The 25,911-nt window shown below is 38.4% G+C and overlaps 1 protein-coding gene across 2 annotated transcripts; it reads right to left on the bottom strand.

Moving 5' to 3' along the window:
* Positions 1-336: 336 nt before the first annotated feature.
* LOC136553428 (serine/threonine-protein kinase Nek5-like) lies at positions 337-25,786 on the bottom strand. Of its 2 annotated transcripts, XM_066544945.1 has the most exons (23): positions 25,735-25,786; positions 24,465-24,605; positions 22,633-22,729; positions 21,159-21,256; positions 19,144-19,227; positions 18,966-19,036; positions 17,712-17,798; positions 16,556-16,610; positions 14,335-14,535; positions 14,167-14,248; positions 12,571-12,707; positions 9,118-9,317; positions 7,779-7,845; positions 7,322-7,441; positions 6,968-7,051; positions 6,765-6,869; positions 5,794-5,874; positions 4,905-4,973; positions 4,023-4,146; positions 3,702-3,827; positions 2,238-2,375; positions 1,470-1,584; positions 337-1,088 (listed from the first exon to the last, which is right to left on the bottom strand). In XM_066544945.1, the coding sequence occupies exons 2-23, from the start codon at positions 24,579-24,581 to the stop codon at positions 902-904; spliced, it is 2,445 nt and encodes an 814-aa protein (XP_066401042.1). In that variant the 5' UTR covers positions 24,582-24,605; positions 25,735-25,786; the 3' UTR covers positions 337-901. The 2 variants fall into 2 exon arrangements, with proteins under 2 accessions (XP_066401042.1, XP_066401043.1); XM_066544946.1 differs by lacking the exons at positions 21,159-21,256; positions 25,735-25,786 and having other exon boundaries at positions 24,465-24,514.
* Between the last annotated feature and the right edge of the window lie 125 nt (positions 25,787-25,911).

The following is a 25,911-nucleotide window of genomic DNA, read 5'->3' as shown; positions in this document are numbered from 1 at the left end:
GGGGAGACCTTATCACTTTCTACACCTGCCTGAAAGGGGGGTGGAAGCAGGTGGGGTCAGTCTCTTCTCCCAGGTAATGTGATAGGAGAAAATGGCCTCAAGTTGCACCAGGGGAGGTTTATATTGGATATTAGGAAAAATTTTGGCATAGAAAAGGTTGTCAAGCATTGGGACACACTGCCCTGGGAAGAGGTGGACTCACCATCCTTGGAGGTACTTAAAAGATATGGTACATGGGGACATGGTTTAGTGGTGGACTTGGCAGTGTTAACAGTTGGACTCTAAGATATTTTCCAAAATAAATGATTCTTTGAAAAAAAACTGCTAGAATCAGACTACAGACTGTAGTTTTCTCTTTATTTAAGATTCACTTGGGTTGTATGAAATTTTTTATGTGGAAAAATACGGTTGGAAGGACCTACATACCTACAAGTTTTATTAGGAACTGGGGAATGCACAATTCTCATGGCACTAATAAACCATTTTACTGCTACCATATAAAACTCCTGAGCACCTGCTGTTACTACATAGGGTCAGTACTGTGTAATGAAACTGTAGATTACAAAGCTGTACTGGCAGTACACATTGATTATGAAAAGGCGGAAGAGATTCTTAAAACAAGGAGTTGATTTATCTAAGGCAATAAAATACACAAACTAGGAGACTCTCTTACATGATACAAAAACAGTTAAACAGAGTACACAATCAGAAATTTGCTCAAGCAAGACTTGTCAGGTATGTCCAGGTTAAGAATAATGTCCAGTTAGGAATAATAGATGAAACAGCATTTCAGTCTGGATGGAGATTTTTCAATGTTCAGACATCTGAAAAGTACCCTGCTTTGTTTTTCCTTTAAAGAAAAAGAATGACAGCCTTCTTTTTCATGTGATTCAACACCAAATTACCCATGATTACTTTCTAAATCATCATCAGATTTTCCAAGTTTGTCAGGTAAACTCATCTTCTCTTCATCTGTTTCACCTTTATTTATTGAAAAGATGTGATACTCTTCTGCTGGAGAAGTTGACAATTTTTCCAGAGATTCCTCCAGCTCGTGTCTGAGTTCATCTTCAGAATCTTCAAAATTTCTGCACAGTAAAACAAGAGAATTATATTAATTAAATAAATATAATTTCTTAGCAAACCTTTCTCCATTCAAGGCCTCCTGGGGTTTTTTTAAACACTTTATAAATAATATACAAGTAACACACCCAATGTGAACTGTTTCTGTCAGATTGTTTACCTATTTTTAAAAGGCAAGAGAAAGGAGCTGTAAGGCCATGTTAATATTTCTGCAGTAATTTTTAATGACAGCATTGGCTGTGACAAATTCCAGAATTAAAAGTTAAATTAGCAGACTCTCTAAGTTTTCTTTATTTATGAAGTTTTAAGAACACAGTAAAACTTTAGGCAATGCAACCTAAAAGACTGTCCAGTTCTGGATTTTTCTCCTGATGTGCTTGACTTACGTGTCTTCACCATCTGATCTTGGCTCAAGTCTACCTTCATCAACATCAACAGCAGAGTATGTTTCTGAATCGTCTTCCTTGTTTTCTTCTGGAGGCAACAGAGTTAATCTCCCTTCTGTAAAGAAAGAGAAACTTTCCTTCAGCTGTATAGTAGAAAACTATAAAAGTATGTGTAAAGGAATAGCAAATAAATAAATGCTTGAAGCGTTTTGTTGTTGTTGAAATTACAACAATGTAAATGCCACACTTCTGTTGATGCAAAGTAAATGTAATTTTTAAAAAGTCTGTTACCTTAGGAAAGTGGGCTGCAGTGTAGGTGAGTTTGAATCAATTGCAGTGTCAGCTGTCTCAGCATGGACCCTGTTGTAAAGTCATCACTGTCATATAAGTCACCATGTATGTATTTGAATAAATGCTTTTTACAGGGTTCTTCAACCTCAGCAGTTGCAGGTGCTAGCTCCAGGTTTGTGGTACCTACCAGCCTGCTGGCAGTAGTGGCTTTCCTTTCTCTACCCAAGGAAAGGTAAGAATTATATATGAAGGTAATAGCCAGTGAGTAGGGCTTGCCCCTTTCCCTGCTTTTGAAAAGAGCAATGCTCTGGAAGAGGCCTCTCAGTTCTTCAGGTACAGAGCAGAGGTTCTGTCCCTGCTTTTCTAGGTTGCCAACTGCTTCAAAATGTTGTTTCTCATCACAGACACTCTGCCAGGGGTAGAAGAAATATTACACTAAAGAAAAACATGCAGAATTTACAGGAAAAAACATCCTACCTTGGTCTTCCTCAAAACAGATAAAAGAATCATCAGATAGCTCTGCTTTTGCTAAGATGCTCAGGAGTGTCTCTGGTGGTGTCTGTTTCCACTGCTTCCTGTTTTCTGGCATGTCTTCAGGCAGAATAACACGGTGAGCTGAAGAACAGCAAGGCTCTCAGGTCACTAAAGCATGGGTGTAGCTCGGCACTGTCTTTTGTCAGATTCAGACTTTCTAGTCTCAACACTGATTTCTTCCTTTTGTGTAATTCTGGAATATTTATGGAATACTCCTGATTTTTTTATAAGTACTTGATCTGATGGATAGGGGAAAGTGGTCTGGACTACTCATCACTAAAAATGTTTTAACACAGGTTTTAAAGCTTAAGCAACTTCTTATTAAACTGGAATAGGCAGGTGCATCTTCCCTAAGCAGTCCTAGCTCTGAAACTTGTTGGCTTCTTGGTTTGAAAGAGCTTAAAAAAAGTTCCTGTTTCTTTTGTGCCTGGTGGTCTAAGGCAGCATGAGGTAGAGTATTAATAATATTCTGCTTTGTCTTTACTATCCATGGAAACTTTTCTGGTTATTTTTTGTCTATCTCAGTGTGTGGAGTGTGCTGGAATGCTGGAAGAGGTCCTGTTTGCAGAAACCAGTCACTGAGGATACTTGTCTGCCTGGCAATGTACACAGTGGTACTGTAAAAGGCCCAGGGATTTTTTTCAAGTGGAGCATCTCCACAGCCACAGCAGGGTGAGGTGGCACTTGTGACAGTGGTGGCACCACCACTGTGTGCAGAGGGAAACCAGAACTCCACTGTCGCCATGGTATTTTCTGAAAAAATCCCTTTGCCAGGATTTTTCTCCTGAGAAGCTGAGAAGCTTCAGAGGAAAAGAAAAACAATAATTATCTGCTGCTCTGGAATGCAACAGGTGCATCTTTGATTGGTCCTGTGGTAGTTTTTAATAATTGGCCAATCACAGTCCAGCTGTCTTGGATTCTCCGGTCAGTCACAAGATTTTATTATTCATTCCTTTCTATTCTTTGCAAGCCTTCTGATGAAATCCTTTCTTCTATTCTTTTAGTATATCATTTTCTTTTAATATAATATATATCATAAAATAATAAATCAGCCTTCTGAAGCACGGAGTCAAGATTCTCATCTCTTCCCTCATCCTGGGACGCCTGCAAACACCACCACACTCCACCATGCTCCAGGATGGCACTGGCACTCACTGCCCTGTTCCTGTGTGGCATCAGCTCAAGGCCTGAGAAAGTGCTGATGATTAATTGAATAGATTGGCATTTTGAGCCAGGCCACAGAGTGATTGATAAAACACAGTGCTCTTGATACGTATGAGCAGCACAACGTGATTGCAGTGTGAGCGGGGAAATGCAATTAAAAGCCTGCTGGATCATGTGAACATTCAGGTATGGATGAATTCAGTCTGAATTTCAGGTGCTCACTGAAAGCCAAAACTTTCTCACCAAGTTCATTTCCAGTCATAGTAGGACATGCAGATGTGACATCAGCACCAGCTAAAAAATTCAGTAGAGTCTGAGGGGCTCCAGGTTGCCAATGTTTTCTGGGTTTTTTCATATCATGTATGGACTCTGAGGGGAAGAAAAAGAAGAGGCAAAGTTCTTTGGATTTTTTTTGTAAAGTAGACATCCATATGATTATAATATTATGTGATATAAAGAAAGAGCTCATGAGATAAACTTGCTATAGCCTGAGTTACTGAATTTACCTAACTCCTATGCAATTTTCACAATTAATACTCAGCATTGCATTTCCCCAGTAAATACCTGTTGGGTAGTCAGACAGTTTTTCCAAAGCTCTGTCTGTATCATTTTCATAAACTTCCACCAATTTCTCCTTAAGATTCTCAGCATCCACAAAAGTTAAAGTCTCATTGAGTTTATCTAATACCTGAAAAAACAATAAGTTACTCTGGAAACAGTAAACAAATATTGTACAATAGCTAATCCTTTCTCATTTTACTGTGTTTTCCAGCCAACCTCAGGTATGCACAGGAAAATTGTGTAACAAAAAGTGAAGCAGCAGGACTCAGAAGCTACACTGTGATTTGTGCATCAGAGGGCTGCATGAGGCTCCACAGAGATGTGAAACAACAGAAGGACAAAACAGTGCTTTATAAATTAAAAATATATATACTAAAATAATTTTTTTGTTGCTGTTTAGGAATTTTTTTTAATTCTAATATACAAATAAAAATCTTAATAGCTAGCTATTATATGCTGATAAGCCACAAATATAATTTTACTAAATGAAAACATATTGCCTGTAGTTGTTCTTGGTTAGTGATACAATACAATACTGCTTCATTTCTGAAAAGAAACAGAAATGTACTAAAACAATCTACAAATTAAATTTAGCATTTGCAGAAAGACTCAGTTTTGAGATAGTTCCATTTTATGAAATTTAAATATCTGCACTCCTTCATATTTTACCATGTGAAAGACTGCCCCAAGTATCACCCAATTTTCTCCTAAGCAATTATCCTCTTGTAGAAGGGCAGGCATATGCAACATGACAACAAATCCTCAATAGGAAGTTTCATTATAACAAAGACAGAGGATGATGGTAATGGAAACAAGTCTTAGATTATGGAGCTGTCATGGTTCCAGATTTCTAATGTAACTGCTGTGAATATAATTAAAACATACCTCTGCTTCTTGAATGCTGTCTTCCTCAGGAAAACACACATCTAAATTAATTTCAAATTTTAGTCCTCCCTAAAGAAAATTCACATGTTATTAATTTGTTCTAATCAATAGAAGCATTTAATTAAAAGTACACAGGTTACATGGAACTACAAATTTGAAAATTATTCTTCTATTGAAAATAACTTCTATTTTACAACATTTTCCTTAGGCTTAAGAAGATCAAAGTTGAACACATTGGACAAAAATAGACTTCCTTGAATATAATCCTTTTCCTTTAGTGACATTTTAAAATTACTGCATTCACTTTTGATTTTAAGGGCCTTTGATAAACATTTAATTCAAATTGTTGCAATACACAGAGTTGGTTCTTACAGCTGATTGTCAATCAGAACTAAAACTGAATACTGTACTGCTTCCATGCAACATTTCAAGAAATACTTTTAGTCCACTTCACAGTGGTCTTATGGTCAGAAACATTCCTGGTATCTTATATGCATTTCTAATTAAATTCCCATCTCCTTCTATGATTTAAAAAGCAGTATAGGGAATCACATTTTATAACAAAATATTTTAAAATTAGCATTCTGACTTGACTTTACTTTGACTTTGAATAAACATGAGTTCCCATGCACTGCTAATGCAGTTTGATATAAGGAGGAGGAGGTAGAGATTAGTTACTAGGTGGGAATATCTAAGGGGAATAACCCTCAAATGGTTGGAAAAGTTCATTTATTTTCTTCTAATATAAACTTTTAACAAACAGAAAACCAGTACTCTTAATTGACTCTCAAATAAGTTCATTTCCAGACCTACCACACTAATACAGTAATTTGAAATGTACAGATATAATAAGAAAATTTAAAAAAAATACAACAGTAAAGATGGATACTTTTGTGTTATGTCTCTTTTCTAATATTATTTGGTCTTGCCTATCCTGGAGTCTGACTTGTTTAAAGTTTTCCTCCATATCCTGGAAGGAGAGAAAAAATACAGTTTGAATTGAACTCTTTGTAACTGAATATATGTACACCACATAAAGAAAGAGACTTCTTTAAGTAGCAAATATAGTCATGAATTTCCTTTACAAAGATCTTTAAGAATATTCCATTCTTTATTACTAATTCTGGCTTCTCTGGCAAAAAGAAAAACAAAAATTCTTGCATAAATTGCAAGCTTCTGATTTTTCAAAAACCCACGTTAGAAAGATTCAGTACTGTGTCAAGATATAAATAATACAGATTTTTATTTTTTATGATCACATGCAAGATGACTCAGACTCGTTTCATTCTGGAAAACTTTAGAAGTGATTAAAATCAAGATTTTAGTGGAAAACTGTGCCTGTAAAAAGTATAGCCCTGTTTTGCAACATCTCGTTTTCTGGCAACACCTAAAAATATTTAATTACTCCTTTTCATATTCTAATGACTCCTATAAGAATGTGTCAGAGAAAAGCAAAGTAAATAATAGTATACAGCTTCCTCTGTGATCTGTAGCAATCAGTGCATGCCTTCAGGCTCAAGAGAAACCACAACAATTTATAGATTTTACTTTTATTCCGTTTCTCCAAAATATGGAGAGCCCATGAAATATAGTGACACCAGGCAGGCCAAAAATCTAATGTTTCTTTATCATTATCATGCATTTCCCATTACATGACTGGGAATCCAAATTCTCTCCTAATTTGGCTGCCTATAACCCACTTAATTTCATCAAGTGGTGTGAATTCATTTTATTAAAACTCAGGTCCAGGATCACTGAGGAGGATGCTACTGATATTGGCAGATTTGTCCCAGAGAATGAGTCAAAGACAGTGTGGGACTCACTCAGAAAGATCTATTTAGATGGAGATGGTACTGATACCTGAAGTGACTCTTCTCCTGTTCCAGATATATCTTTGTTTTCAGAATGGTGCTCAGCTTTCCCTTGCCTCACAAGATAGGTTTTATCTTGTATTTTCTGGTTCTCCTAAGGAATGTTTTTTTAAAAAGTTTATTTCATTTCCTAATAAAGTATTCTAGCATAAAAAAGTAAATATGAGTACCTACATGTCTGAGCTTTGTTACCTGTAGTACTCCTGCTCTAACTCTGAATTCTTTTATATCACTGTGGTATTCTTCCCGAATTTTCTGCAATTGTTTCAAATACTCCTGTTAAAGAACAGCAGGGTAAATATGTTTTTAATAAACTAAAGATAGAAATTTATATATGTTCACATAAGATAGAAGTATCTGTTTTCTCTGTCATCCAAAAGCAAAACTATAGAAGTATATTGTTTCTCCATTAAAAGATGGGAAAAGAATGGAAAAGAATCAATGATGGAAAAGAGAATCTGATGAAAAAGAATTCTTATGCCTGGAACACTACTGTCAAGGGTATAAGAAGAGAGTTTTAGGCAATTAAGGAAGAGATTCATTTACCTGTTCTTTCATTTCATTCTTTCTAGACATGTTTTGCTGATGGTTTTTGAGATGCTCTTCCTTTGTTTTCTGCTGTTGTATTTGGTCATGATATGGGTCAGCAGAGGATGGTCGTAGTCCCTATGGATGTACAAAGGAATCCCAGAGCAAATGAGTTTTCATTTAGAATCCTCCCCTTCAGTGCTCACTCAATTCACTCTCCCTCTTCCACTGAAGAACGCAGTAAAGGCAAGTGCACGTTTTTGGAGGAAAAAGTCACAGTAGAATGTTACATTGTTACGGTTTTGTATGAGGAAATAAAACCTCAGATGAACATTGCAGAGCAGATCAAGGAATTTGCTAGAGCAAAACCTTCCACCTGCCAGTGTTACAGTTTACTATTCAAAATACATCAATTCATCTTTGGATTTCCATTCTTCTTTTACAGATTTTTTTCAGTGGTTCAGCATTTACCTACCATCTGTTTTTCCACTTTAATCTTGTACTGCTGGGCTTCAAACCGCCTTTGAAGAAATTCTGCAGTCCTGAAAGTGATGTACATATACTATGTTTTATTTCACAAACTCTGCTACCTTTGCACAAATAATTCTCTATAATTCTACCACATATGACAAACAGAGCTTTCTTTGTACTACCTGAATATATAAATATGCATAAAATATGTATAAATATGGCACAACAGTGAAATAAGGAAACATTCTTTCCAGGCATTCCCTTTCCTATTACTTCAGTTACTTAAGCCTTTAGAAGAGTGCAGCAAGGCCCTTCCACCTTTTATTGGATAAATGGTATTGAAAGCATTAATTAAAACAAAATTGATTTCTCTGGTCCTCAAAATGAGTGAAAATTGTCAGAATGCAGGTTGTATATTCAGCAACCCTTTTATTGTCTTTCTCCTCCGTGTCTAATTCTATCAGTCAAACTTTGTGTAGTTGTAAACTTTTCCTTTGCTTTTTGATATAAAATAACCATCAGTCACTTGTAAGCTCCCTGTTTCCCATTTATTTCATTTCCTGCCTTGGGAATCCACTTGTGCCACAGGGAGGCAAAACTGAATTGACTCTGTCCTTAAATAAGGCACCAGAAATTCAGGTCAGGAAAGATGTTCTGAATCTGAAGATCTGTAACTGAAACATTCTAAACACTGTTGTTGTTGAATGAAAATTAATGATTCTGTCAACTTTAAATGAAAGCTTTGGAAGCATTCAAAGTTTCCTTCTCAACATTTTCAATGTTCATCCACACCTAAAATGGCCAGTCACAGAATGGACAGGAAATCTCCTAAGGTTGTACCTCTGCTTAGTAACAGAAAAGCTTTGAAGTAAATAAACTGCTAGAGAAAGGGTCTTTATATCTGAAACAGAAATATAAGTGCTGCATGGGGAAAAAACCACTTTCATAGCCTGCTCAGTTCCCTTCAGTGCAGAACTGCTTCTGATCTTTGCGTTATTCTCATCCTGGTGTGAAAGACAGGCAGTGTTTATCCTTGGTATAATCAGAGATCCTACAGAAAGCTTATGTTTTACTTTTTACCCAGTAAAAGACTGGGCTGGGACTTGGGAGACATTTTGACAATGAAATGTCAAACACTAGGCCAATCCAGATGGAATTTCTACATGAACAGGAACAGGAATTGTGTTGTTGTGCAACAAACTTATGTAAAAAAAAAAAAAGAAAAGTTATCAAAGACAAAGCAGAGGAAGTAGCATTCCACTAAATCAGCTATGCCAATGTTACTCAGGAAGGCTGATAGCTCAAAATACACAAGACAGACATAAACAGAGTGATGTGTTTACCAGTCAGGTGGTGGAGGTGGAGGTGCAACTCGTCCTTTTAGTTCACAGTGATCTTCAACTCTTTGGCTGACATGAGAAAGGTCAGAATGTTCATTAGCTCTCCTTTGCAAGTTGTCAAGCTTCTCATAGTAGTGACCATAATGACCATGTACTCTAATGCTTCCTGGCCTTTCTGACATATTAAATCTGGAGGTTTGTGGCTGAAAATATAGTAAAGAATGTTATTTTACCTGTACTCATTTGTATCAACACAAGTTTGAACATGACTGTCTATGGTATAGTTAGTGTAAGTTTTCCAAATCCTTCCAAATATAACCCAGAAACTTCCAAACTTGTCAGGGCTTATGTGATCTCACCACTGTCTTTTCCTTTTCCCCTGTTCCATCAGCTCCTGTCATTAAGCAGCAGCTCACATTGTTGTGAGTGAGTCAGCATAGGGCTTTGTACTCTGTAGTGTCCTGGCCCTAGAGTCACTTCATTGTCCTGGAGCCTAAACCACTGAATTATTTCCAGGAGAGCCTCATTTTGACATGTGATAGCAAGGGGAAGCTGGGATGTAGCTTTGGACAGTACAGGCATTGATGGCTGCTTTCAGGGGAGCACTGTGCTGCTTCATTTCTCATCTCTTTGATTACACGCATGTGGGAGTTGGGCTTTCATTTCTCAAAGCCCTTCCTGTGATGAAACACCCCTGCATTCCTCCTTTGAGACAAGACTGTCATTTCCATTTCTCATAAGAACAATGGAGACAAGATGATCACCTAGCTGCCACTGCATGATATAACTGTGGTCAGACTTCCACAAACTTTTCCATTGTGGGAGACTATACAGTGCATGAGAAAAATGCTAAGTTTTGCTTACTTTCTTACATAAATGTAAATGCATCTAAGTATCGCTTTCACAGTTAAATACATTAACTATCCCTCCCCATTTTCCTTCATAGATACTCTGAAAATAGACTCATGTACCTGTGGTACAGTCCATATTACAGCTGAATATAAATTCTTATCTGTATAAGAAGAAAGATTCCAACTGTTAGCAAAGTTCCCAAGGAAGAAGTAACCCCAAGAAGTGTTCATCTCATTCCTCAGTGAAGTAGGTTTTACAGTATGGTTTCCAGATGGCAATCCCAAGCAGTAGGGAGAACAAATCAGGCTATCCAAATAAATGCCAGGGGACTGAGAACTGTGAGTAGTGAAGCAGGCATGCTTGACCAACTCACTAACATTCTACAATTAAATGACTGGCTTGAAAGACAAGGGGAGAGCAAGGGGACATTTCCTATCAGGCAACTGCCTTCATGCAGGCTTTTGACACTGTCTGCCATAAAATCCTCATAGGGAAGCTGATGAATTGAGGGTGGGATGAGCAGGCAGTGAAATTGCTTGAAAAGTGGCCCAGAGGGTAGTGATCACAGGGTGAAGCACAGCTGAGGGCCAGAAACTAGAGTTCAACATCTTCACTGATGATTCAGATCACGGGGAAGAGGAGGGCAGAGTGCACCCTCAGCAGGTTTGCTGATAACCCAGACGGGGAGGAGTGGCTGATACACCCGAGGGTTGTGCTGCCAGCCAAAAGGGCCACAAAAGGGCTGGAGAAATGGGATGACAGAAACTTTGTGGAGTTCAGCAGTGGAAGTGCAAAGTCCTAAACTCTGCACCAGTATATGCTGGGAGCCATCCAGCTGGGAAGCAGCTTGGCAGAGAAGAAGGGGGGGCTGGTGGACAACAAGTTGACCATTAGCCAACAATGTGCCCTTGCTGAAAAGGTGAATGACATCCTGGCCTGCATTGGTAAAAGTACTCCCCGCAGGTCAAGGGAGGTGATCTTTTTGCACTACTCCACACTTGTGAGGTCACACATGAAGTGCTCTGTCTAATTCTGAGCTCTCCAGAACAAAAGAGACAGTTACAAGCTTGAAAAAATCCAATGAAAGGCCTGGAGCATTATTCCTAGGAGGGAAGGCTAAAATAGCTCAGACTGTTTAGCCTGAAGGTGGGATCTTGTCAATGGTTATAGCTACCTGAAGGGAGGGTGCAAAGAGAATGGAGCCAGACTTTCCACTGGTACCTAGTGACAGAACCAGAGGCAATGGGCACAAATTGAAACACAGAAGGTTCCCTCTGAACATCACAAAACATTTTCACTGTGGGGGAGAGTGACTTGGGGTGAGGCACAGGTTGCCCAAATAGGACTTAGAGCCTCCATCTTTGAAGATATTCAGCAGCCAACTGGACATAGTCCTGGACAACTGGATCTAGAGGACCCTGCCTGAGCAGGGGTGTGGACAAGGTGATGACCAGAAGTCCATTTCAACCTCAACAATTCTGTGATTCTGTGAATCTTGAAGCAACATCTTCAAAGCTTGGCACTATGCAAGTGTCCCTGAAACCCTGCACACTGTTTATTTGGATGTTGAAAGAATGTGGAAACGTTCTGGGAATGTGTTCCCAGGGTAGGTCAAAACACTGAGGATAAAATTCTGCCTTTGATTATAGCAGTGCACAGTGAAAGGAAACTATCTTTCCAACTTAATCCATCTCTGGATTTGCATTGGCACAAATGTAACTGTGAGGAAAACCAAGTTCTATGTTCCACATAGGACCAGTATTAGGCCTAGTTAGTGTTAGTGATTGCATGATGGATGCAGTTCTGGGAATTCCACGTTCCCTATCAGCAGTTAAGCTCATGTAACTGCAGTGTGCACATCTGGGGGCTCCCAGATCCTAAATGTGCAGTGCTTATGGGTAAGGTACTACTGCATGCTCTTAGAGATAAACAAAAGTGTGTGCAGTGATGCTAAGAAAGGAGCTGGGCACAGCATACAGCTGATACCCTGCCTGAGGAAAGGTGGGGGTGGAAAACAAGCGAGAGACAAAGTGATTGTGAAAAACTGGGCTTGCATTTGGGAGAAGGCTGTCAGTAACAAGTATCTGAGGCAATGGCAGTGAGTGCTGGTGATTTTGCCCATGAATGAGCTGTCAGAAGGGCTGAAGTAACAGGATCAGTGTATTTGCTTCTATAGCAAAAAATGCAAACACAGAGCTTATTTGCCTTTGTGCAAACATAAATGCAAAGCATGCCTCAATCCTTTTGTTACAAAGGACCATACCAAAGCAGCCTAGATTCAGTATTTACCATTTAGGCTTTGAAAACATGTCTTCTGAGGATTCAGACACGTTTAACTGTCTCTGCTGTCTTAGCATAGGCATTAAGCTAAATACTTATTTTATATATATATTTATATATATATATAGCTAAACACATACTATGTCTTAAGCCTTTTAAAGTAACCTTTTCAAGTGCAGGCATTTGCTTTCTGAAGATTATATGTATATATGTGTGTGTGTGTGTGTGTGTGTGTGTGTGTAATAATGCATAATTCTGAAGATGATTTTGTGTGTGTGTCTGTGTATAAATTTATATATATATGAGAATGTGGATACACAGTACCTGAATAATAGGCTGTTGTACTCTTGAAGGAGGCTTCCATTCATTTCTTTGAAATAATTCTTGTTTCTTGAAAGGCATCACTATTCCAGATTCCAGAGAAACTGGGTCCTGGACTCTTGTTTTCTGAAGTTTATATGCTTTTTAACAATAAGAGATTAAAAAATTGCATTCTGTGCTCTATTCGTGATTAATGCTCATGTGGTTACAAACCATAGTAGGATGCCCACACCTAACATTGACAGGTTGGGTTAATAAACATTCTTTATATCCTTTCACCATCATCACCGTACCACACATAGTTTTGCAGAGCACACTGAATAAGAGGGAGACCTTAAAAACTGAAGCATTGATTTCATGCTAGTTCCAGGAACAGAAAACAGGAGGTTTAATTCACAGGCTCTGGGTGACTCTGCTTAGGCATTCCCTTTCTAAACCCAGCCCTCCATACTCCACAAATCACTAGGCAATGTTGTAGTGCTTGTGAAATTTAAAAAGAAAGGCTAAAAAGTGAAAAATCTACCTTATCAGTTTCCCATGTAGGAGAATACAAGTATAGACCATTTCAATTTGGTCAGTCAGTATTTTGCAAATATCTTAGATGCAGTAATGAAAAGCAGTGTCCTTTCTTGGGTTAAGTAGTTTCTAAGTGATTTTTAAATCTTTCATGAGTATTGACTGTTAGAGTATCATGTTTGGGAGGTAAAATGTATTAAAACTATGATTAAATGATCAGATATTTTTTTCTAAGTGCCTAAGTTGTTTAGTTGTTTGGCTTCTGTCCAAATCACATTGGTTGTGCGGGCAGATAAACCTCATTTAAAGTCATTTTCAAAATAACATGGGTTCCTATACTACTGATGAATATTTTTTGTGGTGGAGGGGGGAAGAGGGGAGTCCAAAGTGTTGTTAAGTAATTACATAGCATATTTTCACAGAACTATGTTTTGATATTTCAAAGATAAATTTGAGGACTCATTGTGATAGAATGAAGAAGATAGAACAAAGTTACACTGCTAGAAACATGCCAGATATTCAAAAGTTCATAGACATATATTTAGTCTCATTCATGTTTTCTTAGAAACTGCATACATAATCTGGTCTATCAATGGGCACCAAATCAAAATAGAGTTCACTGTCTCACAATTTAGAAAAATTTGTAAGACTTTGTAAAATTGTTTCATATTGTTTTGTAAAATACTGTGGAGGACGTTTTGCAAGATTTATGCTTTTTTCACACAGTAAGGATGTTTTTCATGTGACAGACATAAACTAGACCAAAGCCTCTCACTTCTGGAAATTCTGTTTTTTAAAGAACTAAGATTAATGTTTCAGCACTTTCCTATGGCAGCTCTTCTAGATGACCATAGCTGATGAGCTGGTGTTAAAGCTGTCTTTCCCTGAACAGCACAGCAGTGCTTTTGTCTGGGTGAATGGTTCTGCTGTTGCAGTTCTCTCCTCTATTGACTTTTAGGTTTAGGTGAAACCCTTCATCCAAATGTGCAGTAAAGATTGCTGGAGAAAGTTACAGCCAACAGCTGTATCATAACTAACAAATGCTACTGTAGAACTAATGACACATAATATTATTATCATTACCTTGTATCTGCTTGGCTCTAGAGTGAGATGCTGAAGGCCTTTTTCTATGTACCACAGTGTGACTGAGTTCTTCCCGTGCTACCTATCAGAAAAAACAATATCTGATAGAACTGTTTATGCTACTTCCATACTTATTTTCTCTCAGCAGGCAGCAGCACAGTCACTCACCTCAGGGGGCAGATGCCTGAGAACAAGTTTCTGCAGGAAGGGCTTCTTTAGAATAGAATTGATGGATGGTCGATCTCTGGGAGATATTTTAAACAACTGGGAAATCAATATCCTCAGGTCATAGGAATAGTTAGGAGACACTGGTTGAAAACGTCCTCTGCAAATCTTCAGCACCAGCTCATGCAAACTATTGCCTTGAAACTTAATTAGGGAAAACAATGAAAATAGGACAGTAAGTATTGCTGGTTCAGAATGATGGACTAGACACCCCAACCTGATAATAGGTACTTGTTGACACAGTCATAGAATGGTTTGGGTTGGAAGGGAGCCCAAAGATCATCTCATTCCAACCTCCCTGCCATGGGCAGGGACATCTTCTACTAGACTGGGTTGCTCAGAGCCCCATCCAGCCTGGCCTTGGGTCAGGGGTAGGGCATCCACAGCTTCTCTGGGCATCCTGTGCCAGTGCCTCACCACCCTCACAGCAAAGAATTTCTTCCTAATATCTATGTTTACCTTATTTCAGTTTAAAGTCATTCTCCCTTATCCTATCATTACATACCCTTGTCAAAAGTCCTTCTTCATCTCTTTCAGGCCCCCTTTAGGCACAGGAAAACTGCTTTAAGTCTCCCTGGAGCCATCTCTTCTCCAGCCTGAACAACCCCAGCTCTCTCAGCCTTTGTGAGAGAGGTGCTTCAGCCCTCTGATCATTTTTGTAGCCCTTCTCTGGGCTCATTGCAATAATTCCCTCTCCTCCCTTTGTTGGGGGCTGCAGAGCTGGTTGCAGCACTCCAGGTGGGGTCTCACAGAGCAGATTAGGGGAGAGAAGGCCTGTGCTGTGGAATCCCTCCACAAATCCTTCTTTGCTATCCACAGTTTGCTGCAGAAAATTAATATAACCACTCTCTGATTGTATTTTCTGGTTATGTTCTCCTGGTTTCAGCTGCACAACTAAAAGGTCTAATGACTTCTGTACCTGGAAGAGTTTTATTCACCCTCTGCTGTCAGACAGTAACACAGAAGCCCATCTTTCCAGAATGAAACAGGATGTGTTTTGCCAAAAGCTGTTCAACAGAGATCTACATACATATTGTCTTCACAGGGTTCACCTTCAAAACCTCACTTCACCCAACAGCCTCTGCATTCTGTGCTTCCCCCAGAATGAAGATACAATCCTGATCTTTTAACAAGTGATGCCAGCCAGATAATTCAGTCCTCTCAGTTCACTAGATCTCTTAAGAGACCAGCATCAATATAGTTTTTCAGGCCTTAGGCAAAAAAAACCCCAAGTTCTTTCTAAAATCACCCTTTTATTTATGTGGCTATTTTGAAGGTGGTAGAATTGAATTTACCTTAGCTTTGCTTGCATTTTCTGTCTACACGTGCATTGAGTCATTGCCCTCACACTGAAACAGTGGGCAGCAATACAGAATAAAACACCTAATGTTCATACAAAATAATATTTCATGTTTTGCTACTTTGTGAAATCAGCAGTTTTCCTCAGCAGTATCCCCCTTGCTCCTAGCTCAGCACAATTGCTCTGTTAGTGCTGCTCTACCTTCTCCTATATCCAAGCTCAGCAAAAAGTCAACATCTGCTGGTCTCAGGAATCTGATCCTTTTTCTTTTGTCAAGATTAGTTTCTGCTGTGTTCCCTTCTCCATGTAATAGTCACAGGCTGAGACTCAGACCAGGCTGAGGACAACACAACTTCCTGAAGATGCTATCTCGGTTATTTTCTAACATAAATGTGCTTTCAAACAAAATATATTTCCTCTAGGAAAATTCTTCTTGGGACTCAAACCACTTTCTGGGGAAATGTGGAGTTTAGGTCCTTTAGCAAGTGTAGACTGGTATTTTCAAACAGAAATGAGTAAAATTATATACCTAAGCCTAACCTTGAAGCTTGTCTTTAATTCTTTCCATTGTTCATCTGTCTTGAAAAAGTTTAGTAATTTTTAAAGAACAAATATATGTTCAAAGTATGTACACACATGCATATATGTAAGTTATAGGACTACAACATAATACTTTTTCTTTTATTACACACAAAACAGATACAATATGAAAAGTTAAATACTAGCAGTCATTCTTTAATATCAATAAATAAGATGAAAATAACTCTTGTAGCTGACTGTGAATACTATTACTACTACAGGTTTTGCAAGGTCACCACTATATTTTCTAATAATATGATAATGAGCTGATTGTACAGTACTTACAGGATGCTTTAGTGCACACAGCTCATAAAGCACACAGCCAAGAGACCAAATATCTCTGTGAATAAGAAGTAATTAAAGTTTCAATGAAAAGTCTATAATATTTCCAGTCATGTAATCAGTACCTCTTCTCAGCTCCCAAATTTATTACCATTATTCTGTCACAGACTGGTGCAAATTTTTTTTTTCTTAAGATGCACTAAAAAGAACAACTAGAAATTTATTTTCAGTTGTGGCACCAATGTTTCTATGGTATCTAATTAGGTTTTTTAATTATAATTGGAAAAAGCATATGATACAGGAAGTCTGCTTAATATTTCTAGCAGGATGAAGGACAAAGCTGATTTGATAGCTGGGGAGACAGTACAGGAGTAAACTTGTCTAAATAGCAACTGACAGCTGAGATGCTACTGTGAGCTCCAGAACAGTTGGTGTTGATCATATTCCCCACAAGGAGAAGGGGGTCTAGGCCCACTCACCTCCTGACTTTGCAGTGCTTCTCATCTGATATTTCATGGTAAACCTCAGACCTATTCGTCTTTCCTGCAACTGGCTACTGCAAATCTCCAAAGCAGCCAAACTAGCAGCTTTCATTTTAGTGTGTTTTTATGAATAATAAATGAATGTATTAAAAAATTCATGAGCTTGGAACTGTAAAGATGCATTGGTTATTACATCTTGGAAATGAGATAAATTTGGTATTTGATGAAGAAGCAGATTAAGCAAAGGGAAAATACTGGTTTTCATTTCCCACCTCTACTAACAAGAAGTATTAAAAGAGAGTTTAAAGTATAAGTAATTTTATAAAGCCAAAACATATAATTATATTAAGCCTGTACATTAATCACATCAAAGCCATAATTACTATATTTGGGAAATTTTAAGTCAAAATACTACTGACATTGTTGTATAGTATAAGGTAGTTGTTGTGCACAATGATGCACCTAATCATTGTACACAATAATACAAAACTTCACAAAGGGTGACCAAGAGAAATTCCCATGCTCTGCACAAATACTGATTTAAATCACATTACTAAAATATTCTTTTAAAATATTCTTTAAAATATTTCTATTTATATTATTTTTTAAAATATTCTAAGAAGTTCTTTCATGCCTTCACATCCTCACACACGTAGGAAGGAAAGACAGAGACTTACGTTTTGTTGTTGTAAGGTCGATTTTCACATATCTCAGGAGAAAGGTAATAGGGGGTCCCTACACAGGTATGGGCAAACTCTGTAGTACTAATGAAACACAATGAACAGAAAGGCTTGCACACTGAAAAAGGTGACAAACAACTGAACTATGATACTGAACAAAGACTTCTCTGCCACAGGTTAAAATGGGGGACATTACTTCTGCTCTCCAAATAGCTGAATAGTGGAGCACCCCATAAAAAAGTACAGCATTTCCCAGTTCTGTGTAAAATGAGCCACTATTTTAATAGTGGAGAGTTCAACAGAAAGCACAGCAATTCCCTGACCCTATCTTGGCCCACGAGCCTTTCCTTGTATTTTCTCTCTTCTGTATAGCTGAGGAGGGGAGTGACAGAGCTTTTGTGGACACCTGACAGACAGTGTCAACTCACCACAGAAACTTAATTCACTGGTTACAGGAGGAAAAGTACTGTCAAGGTCCAATTATATTGCTGTATAAGCCTATTACATATTTTTTAAAATGTATATCTTCAACACTCAAATTCTGAGGTTTACTTTCTGTCTGCTGGGTACTGTTCTACTGTGTAGAAGCAATCCTTACAGCAGCTATGCCCAGAACACTTCCAAAGAAAGGCACTTTGGCATCAGAAGTTTACATGCTGAGAGCTCAGTTCTGTCAAAGATAATCAAAAAGCACAAAAAGAGATCAAATCTAAGCATTTTCCTGTTGTTATCATGCCCCCGGCATGTTTTGGCCACACCTGGTCACTCTCCAGAATAGACCAACCTTGTCCCCAAAGTCACTAAAGATAAGGCCTCCCTTTTTGGGAGAACAATACAGATGCAAGGCCAGCCATGCTATGTTCTCAGGCCCAGGTGGTCATCCTGGGTATTTTTAAAAAATTAACATAGGCTCTGTCTTGAAGGACACACAACGTATGTCCAAACTCTCTTCCTTTAATCTCTCTTTAGTTTTAAATGCTCTTCACTTTTGTTTTTAGGAGGTAACAGAAGCTATTGCCAGCAGCTGCATGAGCAGGAACTGTGTCTCCAGAAATAGATCTGTGGTTCCATGCAGGATGGCATGTTTTAGGATAACAGGAGAAAATGTAGTGTCAGACCCTTTGTAACCCAGACCCCTTCAACAAGTACAATCCACAAACAATTTGCACGTTCAGGCTGCATTCTGGACATTCACAAACATTCCTTTGGATGTTTGGTGCAGGGCACAGACTGATTAAAAACCATACTTACCTGTTCAACTGTCTCGCTATGCCAAAGTCCCCAAGCTTTGCTACCTTTCCATTATTGCTAAGAAAAACGTTCTGCAAATAAACCCAAAAATAGTATGTGATAATGAAAGATGGCAGGCCTTCTCAAGCATATGCTTCACAGGACAAAATAAGCCCCTCTCTAGTACCAGTTTTACTACCTGTGCTTTTACATCTCTGTGCAAAATCTTCTTGTCATGAATATGCTTCAAGCCCAAGGAGATCTGCACAAACCAACTGAGAATCTGCAATGAAAGTTACAGAGATAGATACCTATGAATCTGTGTGACTCTAATGGGGCATCTTACTGAAATATATAAAATAAAGACAACAACAAAATCTAAAATATATAAAACATATACAATATGAAACAGTAAAAAAGGTATTTTTCAAGTTAATGCCATAGATTTTTCCTTTCCATTTAGTGCTGTCACTAAACTAAATGGAAATAGATACCTACCCTACTTCCCTTATCCCCATCAAGTTTTCCCTGACTGTGCCAGGACATGCACTTGAACAAGGACTGAAGAATCATGCCAAAGGAAAGTAAAAATAATAGACCTTTTTTAAGAAGTGAGGGAGTGCAAATTACTAAGACAGAATTGGGAAGTGGCTTCTTAATCGTCAGTGATGGAAGTTACACCACCCAGCTGTAGTACTTGTAGTCCTACTGAATGTGATCCAGGAACCAAAAATAAGGAAAAAAAAAAAAGAAAAAAGATGAAGGACTGAAAAGTGGTGAAAGAAGTGAGCTATGAAGAAACTTGTATAATAAGTAAGCACATGTGTTTATCCTTTATCCTTGGCCCAGTACAGCTTTTAAACATATATTTAATTTCTAATATACACGTCTCCTTAAGTAAGGGCCTTTGGACTAAATTCAGAAACAAAACTACAGCCTGCTGATATACTTCTCTATTTAGGAAAACTCATGCACATGAAAGACTTTGATTTAAGTAATAACCTTCTATTTAGCAATGCTTGACATTAAAGAGATAATTTCCTGATTAGGGCTGATGCCACAAATGAGGCTTTCTCAGAAGTACATTTGAAAATATAAACATATTTTAACACTTTTATGTTAAATTGGGAAAATTTTCTTCCATTTCTTTGATCAGCAGATGTATCTTTAGTTTCTGTAACTCATTCTTCTGTCTGTATTTCTTTTGCCTTGCATTGGATATGTATTATTCTGTGACATTGTCAAGGGATGTGTGTGTTGGTTCTCTCCTTTGTGCTTTCATGATCTGTGAGTTTGTCCTCTCTTTATTTTTTTCATGTTCTCTCTGTCTCTAGTATGACTCCCAATAGGATCTTAAAACCAGTAATTCACTTTCAACTGACTTCTCCATAAAGGAGTTCCTCTTTTACTACTAAAGCAAAAAGAAAAGTCACAATACTTTTTTTTCCTCAATTTTATGCCTTAGAGTATATTTCCACCAGCAGGTTGACTACTATCTACTTGATTTCTAAGCAAAATTTTATTGTTCCTGAAAAAGTGGATTTTATTTATGATTAAATAACCCTAGAGTTCAGTCGACTAATTCCTACATAAAGAAAATTTCCTTCAGAAAGCTAAGAGTTAGTAAAAAAATAAGGGAATCAATAAGGAATAGTGGGAAATTCTACTTCTGTCAATTGCAACACTTACCATACTCACCTATTTACAAAATAAAATATACATGAACGTGGCCCAAAAGCAGTCATATATCTGGGCTTGTTGCTCTGTGCTGTTAAATTGCCCAACAATTTAAATGGCATCAGAGACGTTTTGACCAAAATGAAATGAATGAGAGATTTACCACAGACTTCAGTACAAAGGAGGATATGCTGTGATGCAAATAGCACCAACAAATTAAGAATTTGTATATAATACATCCTCCCCATAACTGGTAGGCACTATTTCAAAGAAGGTCTTCATGGCTTAATGGGTATATTACTAACGTAAAGAAAAAGTACATCTACAATGCAAGGAGCAATAGGAGGAAGGGGGCATTTAAAAAGTCATCCTCATACTGCTAATGAATTAATTTCAGATCTTAAAGAGTGCTAAAAAACCTGCCTATACTCCAACTAAAATTACCAAAGTTTTCTTTAAAAGTTCAGATATTACTTAATAATTCAAACCATATGTTTCACAGAATATGTTCTTCCCTCTAAAGAAAATGTATTTCACCTGGTCCTCATCAAACAGCACTCCATGCTGCATATTTATCCTCTTCATTAAATCTCCACCATCACAGTATTCCATCACAATATATAGTTTGTTCTCTTCTGAAAGGAAAAGCATAATTTTGCCTTTATTCCTGTATTATTCATTAACACAGCAACAACTTATTTTGATTTTTACGATCCTTCTTTCAAAAGGTAGCAGTTAACCTCTACCTATTCCTCCATTTCAAAGACTAACTGAGAAAAAATGGGTATTTCCAGTGAAACCTGACACAAAAATAAAATGTGAAATTATATTTAAATGGAGACTCAGCAAAATATTAAATACATGATGAAATCCACAAGAGACCCCACTGATAGATGTTCTTACAGGAATGTAGCAGAATTCTTCAAAGTTCAGGGTTTTTGCTCAATAACTAAGTATGCAGTAAGGCTTAGGGAAAAAGTTAAAAGTAGACAATATTCCAAAAAGCAAAATAAAGAGCAGGGCCTGATTAATAGAAAAATTCAACCGATTCTTGCCTTTCTGGGGTTAGAAGACTATCTGATTTACAGGTCCCCTAAAACATTCACAGTCCTGGTCACAGAGAACAATTTGAACAGAAGCTGCAACTATAGCTTTTATGACATAAGGCACTGCTTATGGCAGATGTCAGAGGAAAAATAAATACAGGGAATTAGTTTTCATGGTGAATAGAATTCCTTCTATCTCTTTTAGTTCTGAAGAATTCTTTATCCTTGAGTGATAATTCAAAATACATCTGAAGAAAGAAGGCTATGAGACCAGCATTATGAGATTGATATTGGATCACTGGAAAGACAGTGGTGTATCAAGGTATGAAATGCCAATACTGTTTTTTACATTCCAGATGCTGAAAGACAATTTCAGAGGTACTAACAGATTGCATTTCTATTTAATGGCCTCTTTTTGTGCTTGCCTGCTTTGTCTGTGTGTATGTATATGCATATATAAGTATGTGGATATGTGTGCATGCATATATGATGTATGTAACATAATCATATAATGTCATACGTATGTGATGTGGATAAACAAAATATGAGGAACCCGAGGTTAGACCAGATGAAATGAACATTCTATTCCTTGCCTATTTGATCAGCCTTTTGTCCTACTTGATCACTCTATTCCTTGCTATACTCAAAAGTTCTCATCTATTGAAATTCCTAGAAAATTCCCATTAAACTCTGGACTTCCATAAAAATCAAGACTAAAGTTCAACTTGTACAGTACAGACAGCTCAGGATCTAGGATTCATGCCAAGTACCCACTCACACAGGTGAAAAAAACACAAGTAAAGCCTGAATTTGATGCCTTGTGTCCATTTCTAGGAGTTGGGAACCTTTTCCCACATTTAAGTAAGGCATTAGGGACAGGGGTAAGGGTGATCAACACTAACAAGGTAGGTTTTCTGCCTTCCACTCCTTCCACCATAATGAAAACAGAAATGTTAAAAGTAAACCTTGCAAAGAAGCATAGAAAGTTACAATATTTGCATGCTTCATCTTGGCCAGCAGAATGACTTCTTTCTCAGAGGCTTCTTTTTCTTTCACAGGCATCTAAAAGAATTAAGAAACTAAATGCTAGCAGTTATATATTTAACCCTTTTCAAAAATAGTTACATCATTACCACACTATTCCCACTAATACAAAAATACAGTGTACCAAGACAATGTAGAAATATCATAAAATAAGATGTATATAGAACATTAAAAAAAAATTTGCAGTGTATGTTTGAAAGTGTATTGGAACATTACCAAAGTCAAATGCAATTTTGACATTTTACAAACAGGCAAATGTCAACCTTTAAACTTACTTAAGTTAAAGAATTTAAACTCTAAAGTTAAAGAATTCCCATAAGAATTTGAAGAGTTTGGATGTAGATGACTCTGTAATGCAAACAGAGGTGATGTCAAAAGATCAAAGTAAAAAGAAAAAAAAATCCTTCATTTTACTGGTGTTACTTGTTTTTGTAACATTTCAGGCAAACTCTTTGCCCTGTTACATTAATGGAAAACTTCTATTTAGTTTATTATGATGACACTTCCATCAATGCTACTTAAAATTTCATTTCTCTGAGTATCTATTCTTCAAAATATCCTCTTGTACTGTATAGTAAAGTTTCTTACCCTCATTCTTGAGAAATATTTTTGAAATATAATCCTTAAAGATTAAAATTCAGTAACTGAATAAAACACACTCTACTATATTAAAAAAAATCTTTTGACTTCAAAGTAGCAATTTTCTGTCTCCAGCTTCTGATTTTTGAACAAGTGGGATTCACAGTAATATTTCATTAGCAGCCATTCTTCTAGTTGTACATCAAAAATCTAAGATTAGAAATGCAGGGGGGTTATTGGTCACGAGCAGAGAGAGAAACTATTCATCTTTTCATTTAGCTGTCATTACTCATGTATCAGCTTTTCCAAGTTTGAATCTGGAAGACATACAGCTCTTTGTAGAACTCATTCTTCTACTGTAATTCTCTAATATATTAGAAATTCTCCGGGGTGGCCCAGAATAGCAATAGACCTGTCAAAAGCATGTAGGCACTCATTGAAATTGACTGTTAAAACCCTTGTATTGAAGTCACAGAGATTTTTAAGTGCCTTTATGGAACCAGATCCAGGCGTGGTATTGCCCCAGTACCCGAGCAAGTGGCCCTAAGCTGCCTCTGCACTCAGTGGGAAGGAAGGCAGAAGCCTCATGGCCCAACCGAGCTCATTCTAAATCAGAAATCTAAAACAGATGTGACCAGCAGCTTCCTAAAAAGACTTAATTCTCTTGTTCTCCTTGAAAGGCCAAGCATCCCAACTGCTGACAGCAACAGAATGAAAACTTAAAATCAGACAAGATTAATCGAACTGCCATAAATATAAATGGGAATTGGAAAGACCCCATTGTGAATTACTCCTGTCTGAAAATATGGATGTGGGGAACAAGGAAATTAAAAAGCTTAGAGAAATTTACCACAGAATTGTGATTTGTTACTTTAGTAGCAGTATTTTCATTGTAGTTGAATCAACTATTACAGAATTTGAATTAGGCAGTGCCACACATTGTAGGCAGAAACAAGCTTTAGAAGGAACAAAAACACAGTAAAAAGCAAAGCATTTCATAGTATTACATCTGTGCTTTCAAAATAATAAATTAGAAAGAATACAGTCTTTGGGAAGCTTAGCTCTATATAATTGAGATGGAACTACAAAGGAGATAAAAAAACCCCTATGTTCGTACCCAGCTAAATGCAAGTAGCACAATCTGGTGAATATAATTCAGGTTTTGTTGTTTTACCTTAGTTAAATTGATCTCTTTGATAACACATGGCTCATCGTCCATTTTTCCTTTTGCCAAGAATATTTTGCCAAAAGATCCTTCTCCAATTTGTTTAATGAGTTCATATTTATCCATGATGTATTTTTCTTAGAGCAGTAGCTAAAATAAAAATTCCCCAAATTAGTACTGCACATAGTCAGTGCTTTAACACCTGAGATGGTACTACTGAAATAGGCACTACCTTTTAAGACTGTACTTTTTATTACTTTTTATAACACTACTGCTGTTGATTCTTCCTAGAAATATCATGTCCTGGATATCATATCATGTATGCAAATTATTGCAGATCTTAACTTTTAATAAGCAGCAAGTTTATGAGTGTCTCATAAAGAAAAGCATAGTGCACCCTAAAGTTAATGCACGGGAAGGAAGTACAGAGTACTGTGTAGGATTATGATATGATTTTGTAAAATGTGGCATTATTTTGTGAATGGAACAGTACTGTAGAATTGACCTTTAACGGAAAAAAAAATCTATTCCATATTGATTTAGTTTATACTAGTGTGATCTAAAGTTGTCCATTAGATCACACTAGTACAGTGTGATCACACTATTACAGTTAGATCTCACAAGATGAGAAGCTACAGGAGACCACGGCCAAGTGAAGCTGGAGATCAGCGGTAATGCAGAAACCTCTGTGAGGAACGCTGAAGCCACTGGGTGCTTTCAGTGGTTCCACAGGCAAAGCTGCGCGCCTAAATATGAGCGAACACTACAAAACCGTTCCTATTAGTTGTCTTGAGCTTTAGCAAGGGAGACTTGCTCCGATACCAGACGTTCCCTGCCAGGCAAGCTCTGCAACAGGCTCCATCGCTGGCGGGGCACAGGGGCGCGCTCCGCCCGGGCTCAGCCCCGCATCCACAGGCGACAGCCCGGCCTCCCGCGGTCCCGGAGGGCAGCGCCCGGGCACGGGGGCTCCGGGGAGGGCAGCAGTACTTGCCCCGAGTGCGGCGGGGACGGAGCGCTGCTCGGGCCGGGCCGCACACAGCGGTGGCACTGAAGGGCGGCCCGCGGGGATGCCGCGCTCCGGCCGCCCGCGTCCCCATGGCGACGGGACGCGCCGGCGGGCAGCCCTCGCCGGGGCCTGTCTACCCTGCGGCCCGACCCGGTTCGGCCCTGCCCGGCCCGGCCCGGCCCGGCTCGGTTCGGCCCGGCTCGGTTCGGCCCGGCTCGGTTCGGCCGGCCCCAGCCCCGGCAGCGGCCCGGGGGCGGCGGGGGAACGCGGTACCTGCGTGCGCTCAGCCGCCTCCGGAGCCCGCCCGGCCGCGGGGAGGAGACGGCCCCGCTCCGAGCCCCGCCGGAGGAGTGGCGTTTGCAGAGCCCTTCGGGAGCGGCGGGAGCTTTATTTCCCTGACACAAACCGCCCCTCCCTCCCACGGACAGGCACCTGAGGCTTGCACGATCA

This window comes from Molothrus aeneus, chromosome 2, assembly GCF_037042795.1.
Source record: "Molothrus aeneus isolate 106 chromosome 2, BPBGC_Maene_1.0, whole genome shotgun sequence".
Lineage (NCBI taxonomy): Eukaryota > Metazoa > Chordata > Aves > Passeriformes > Icteridae > Molothrus > Molothrus aeneus.
This window is presented reverse-complemented; position numbering and strand designations above follow the sequence as displayed.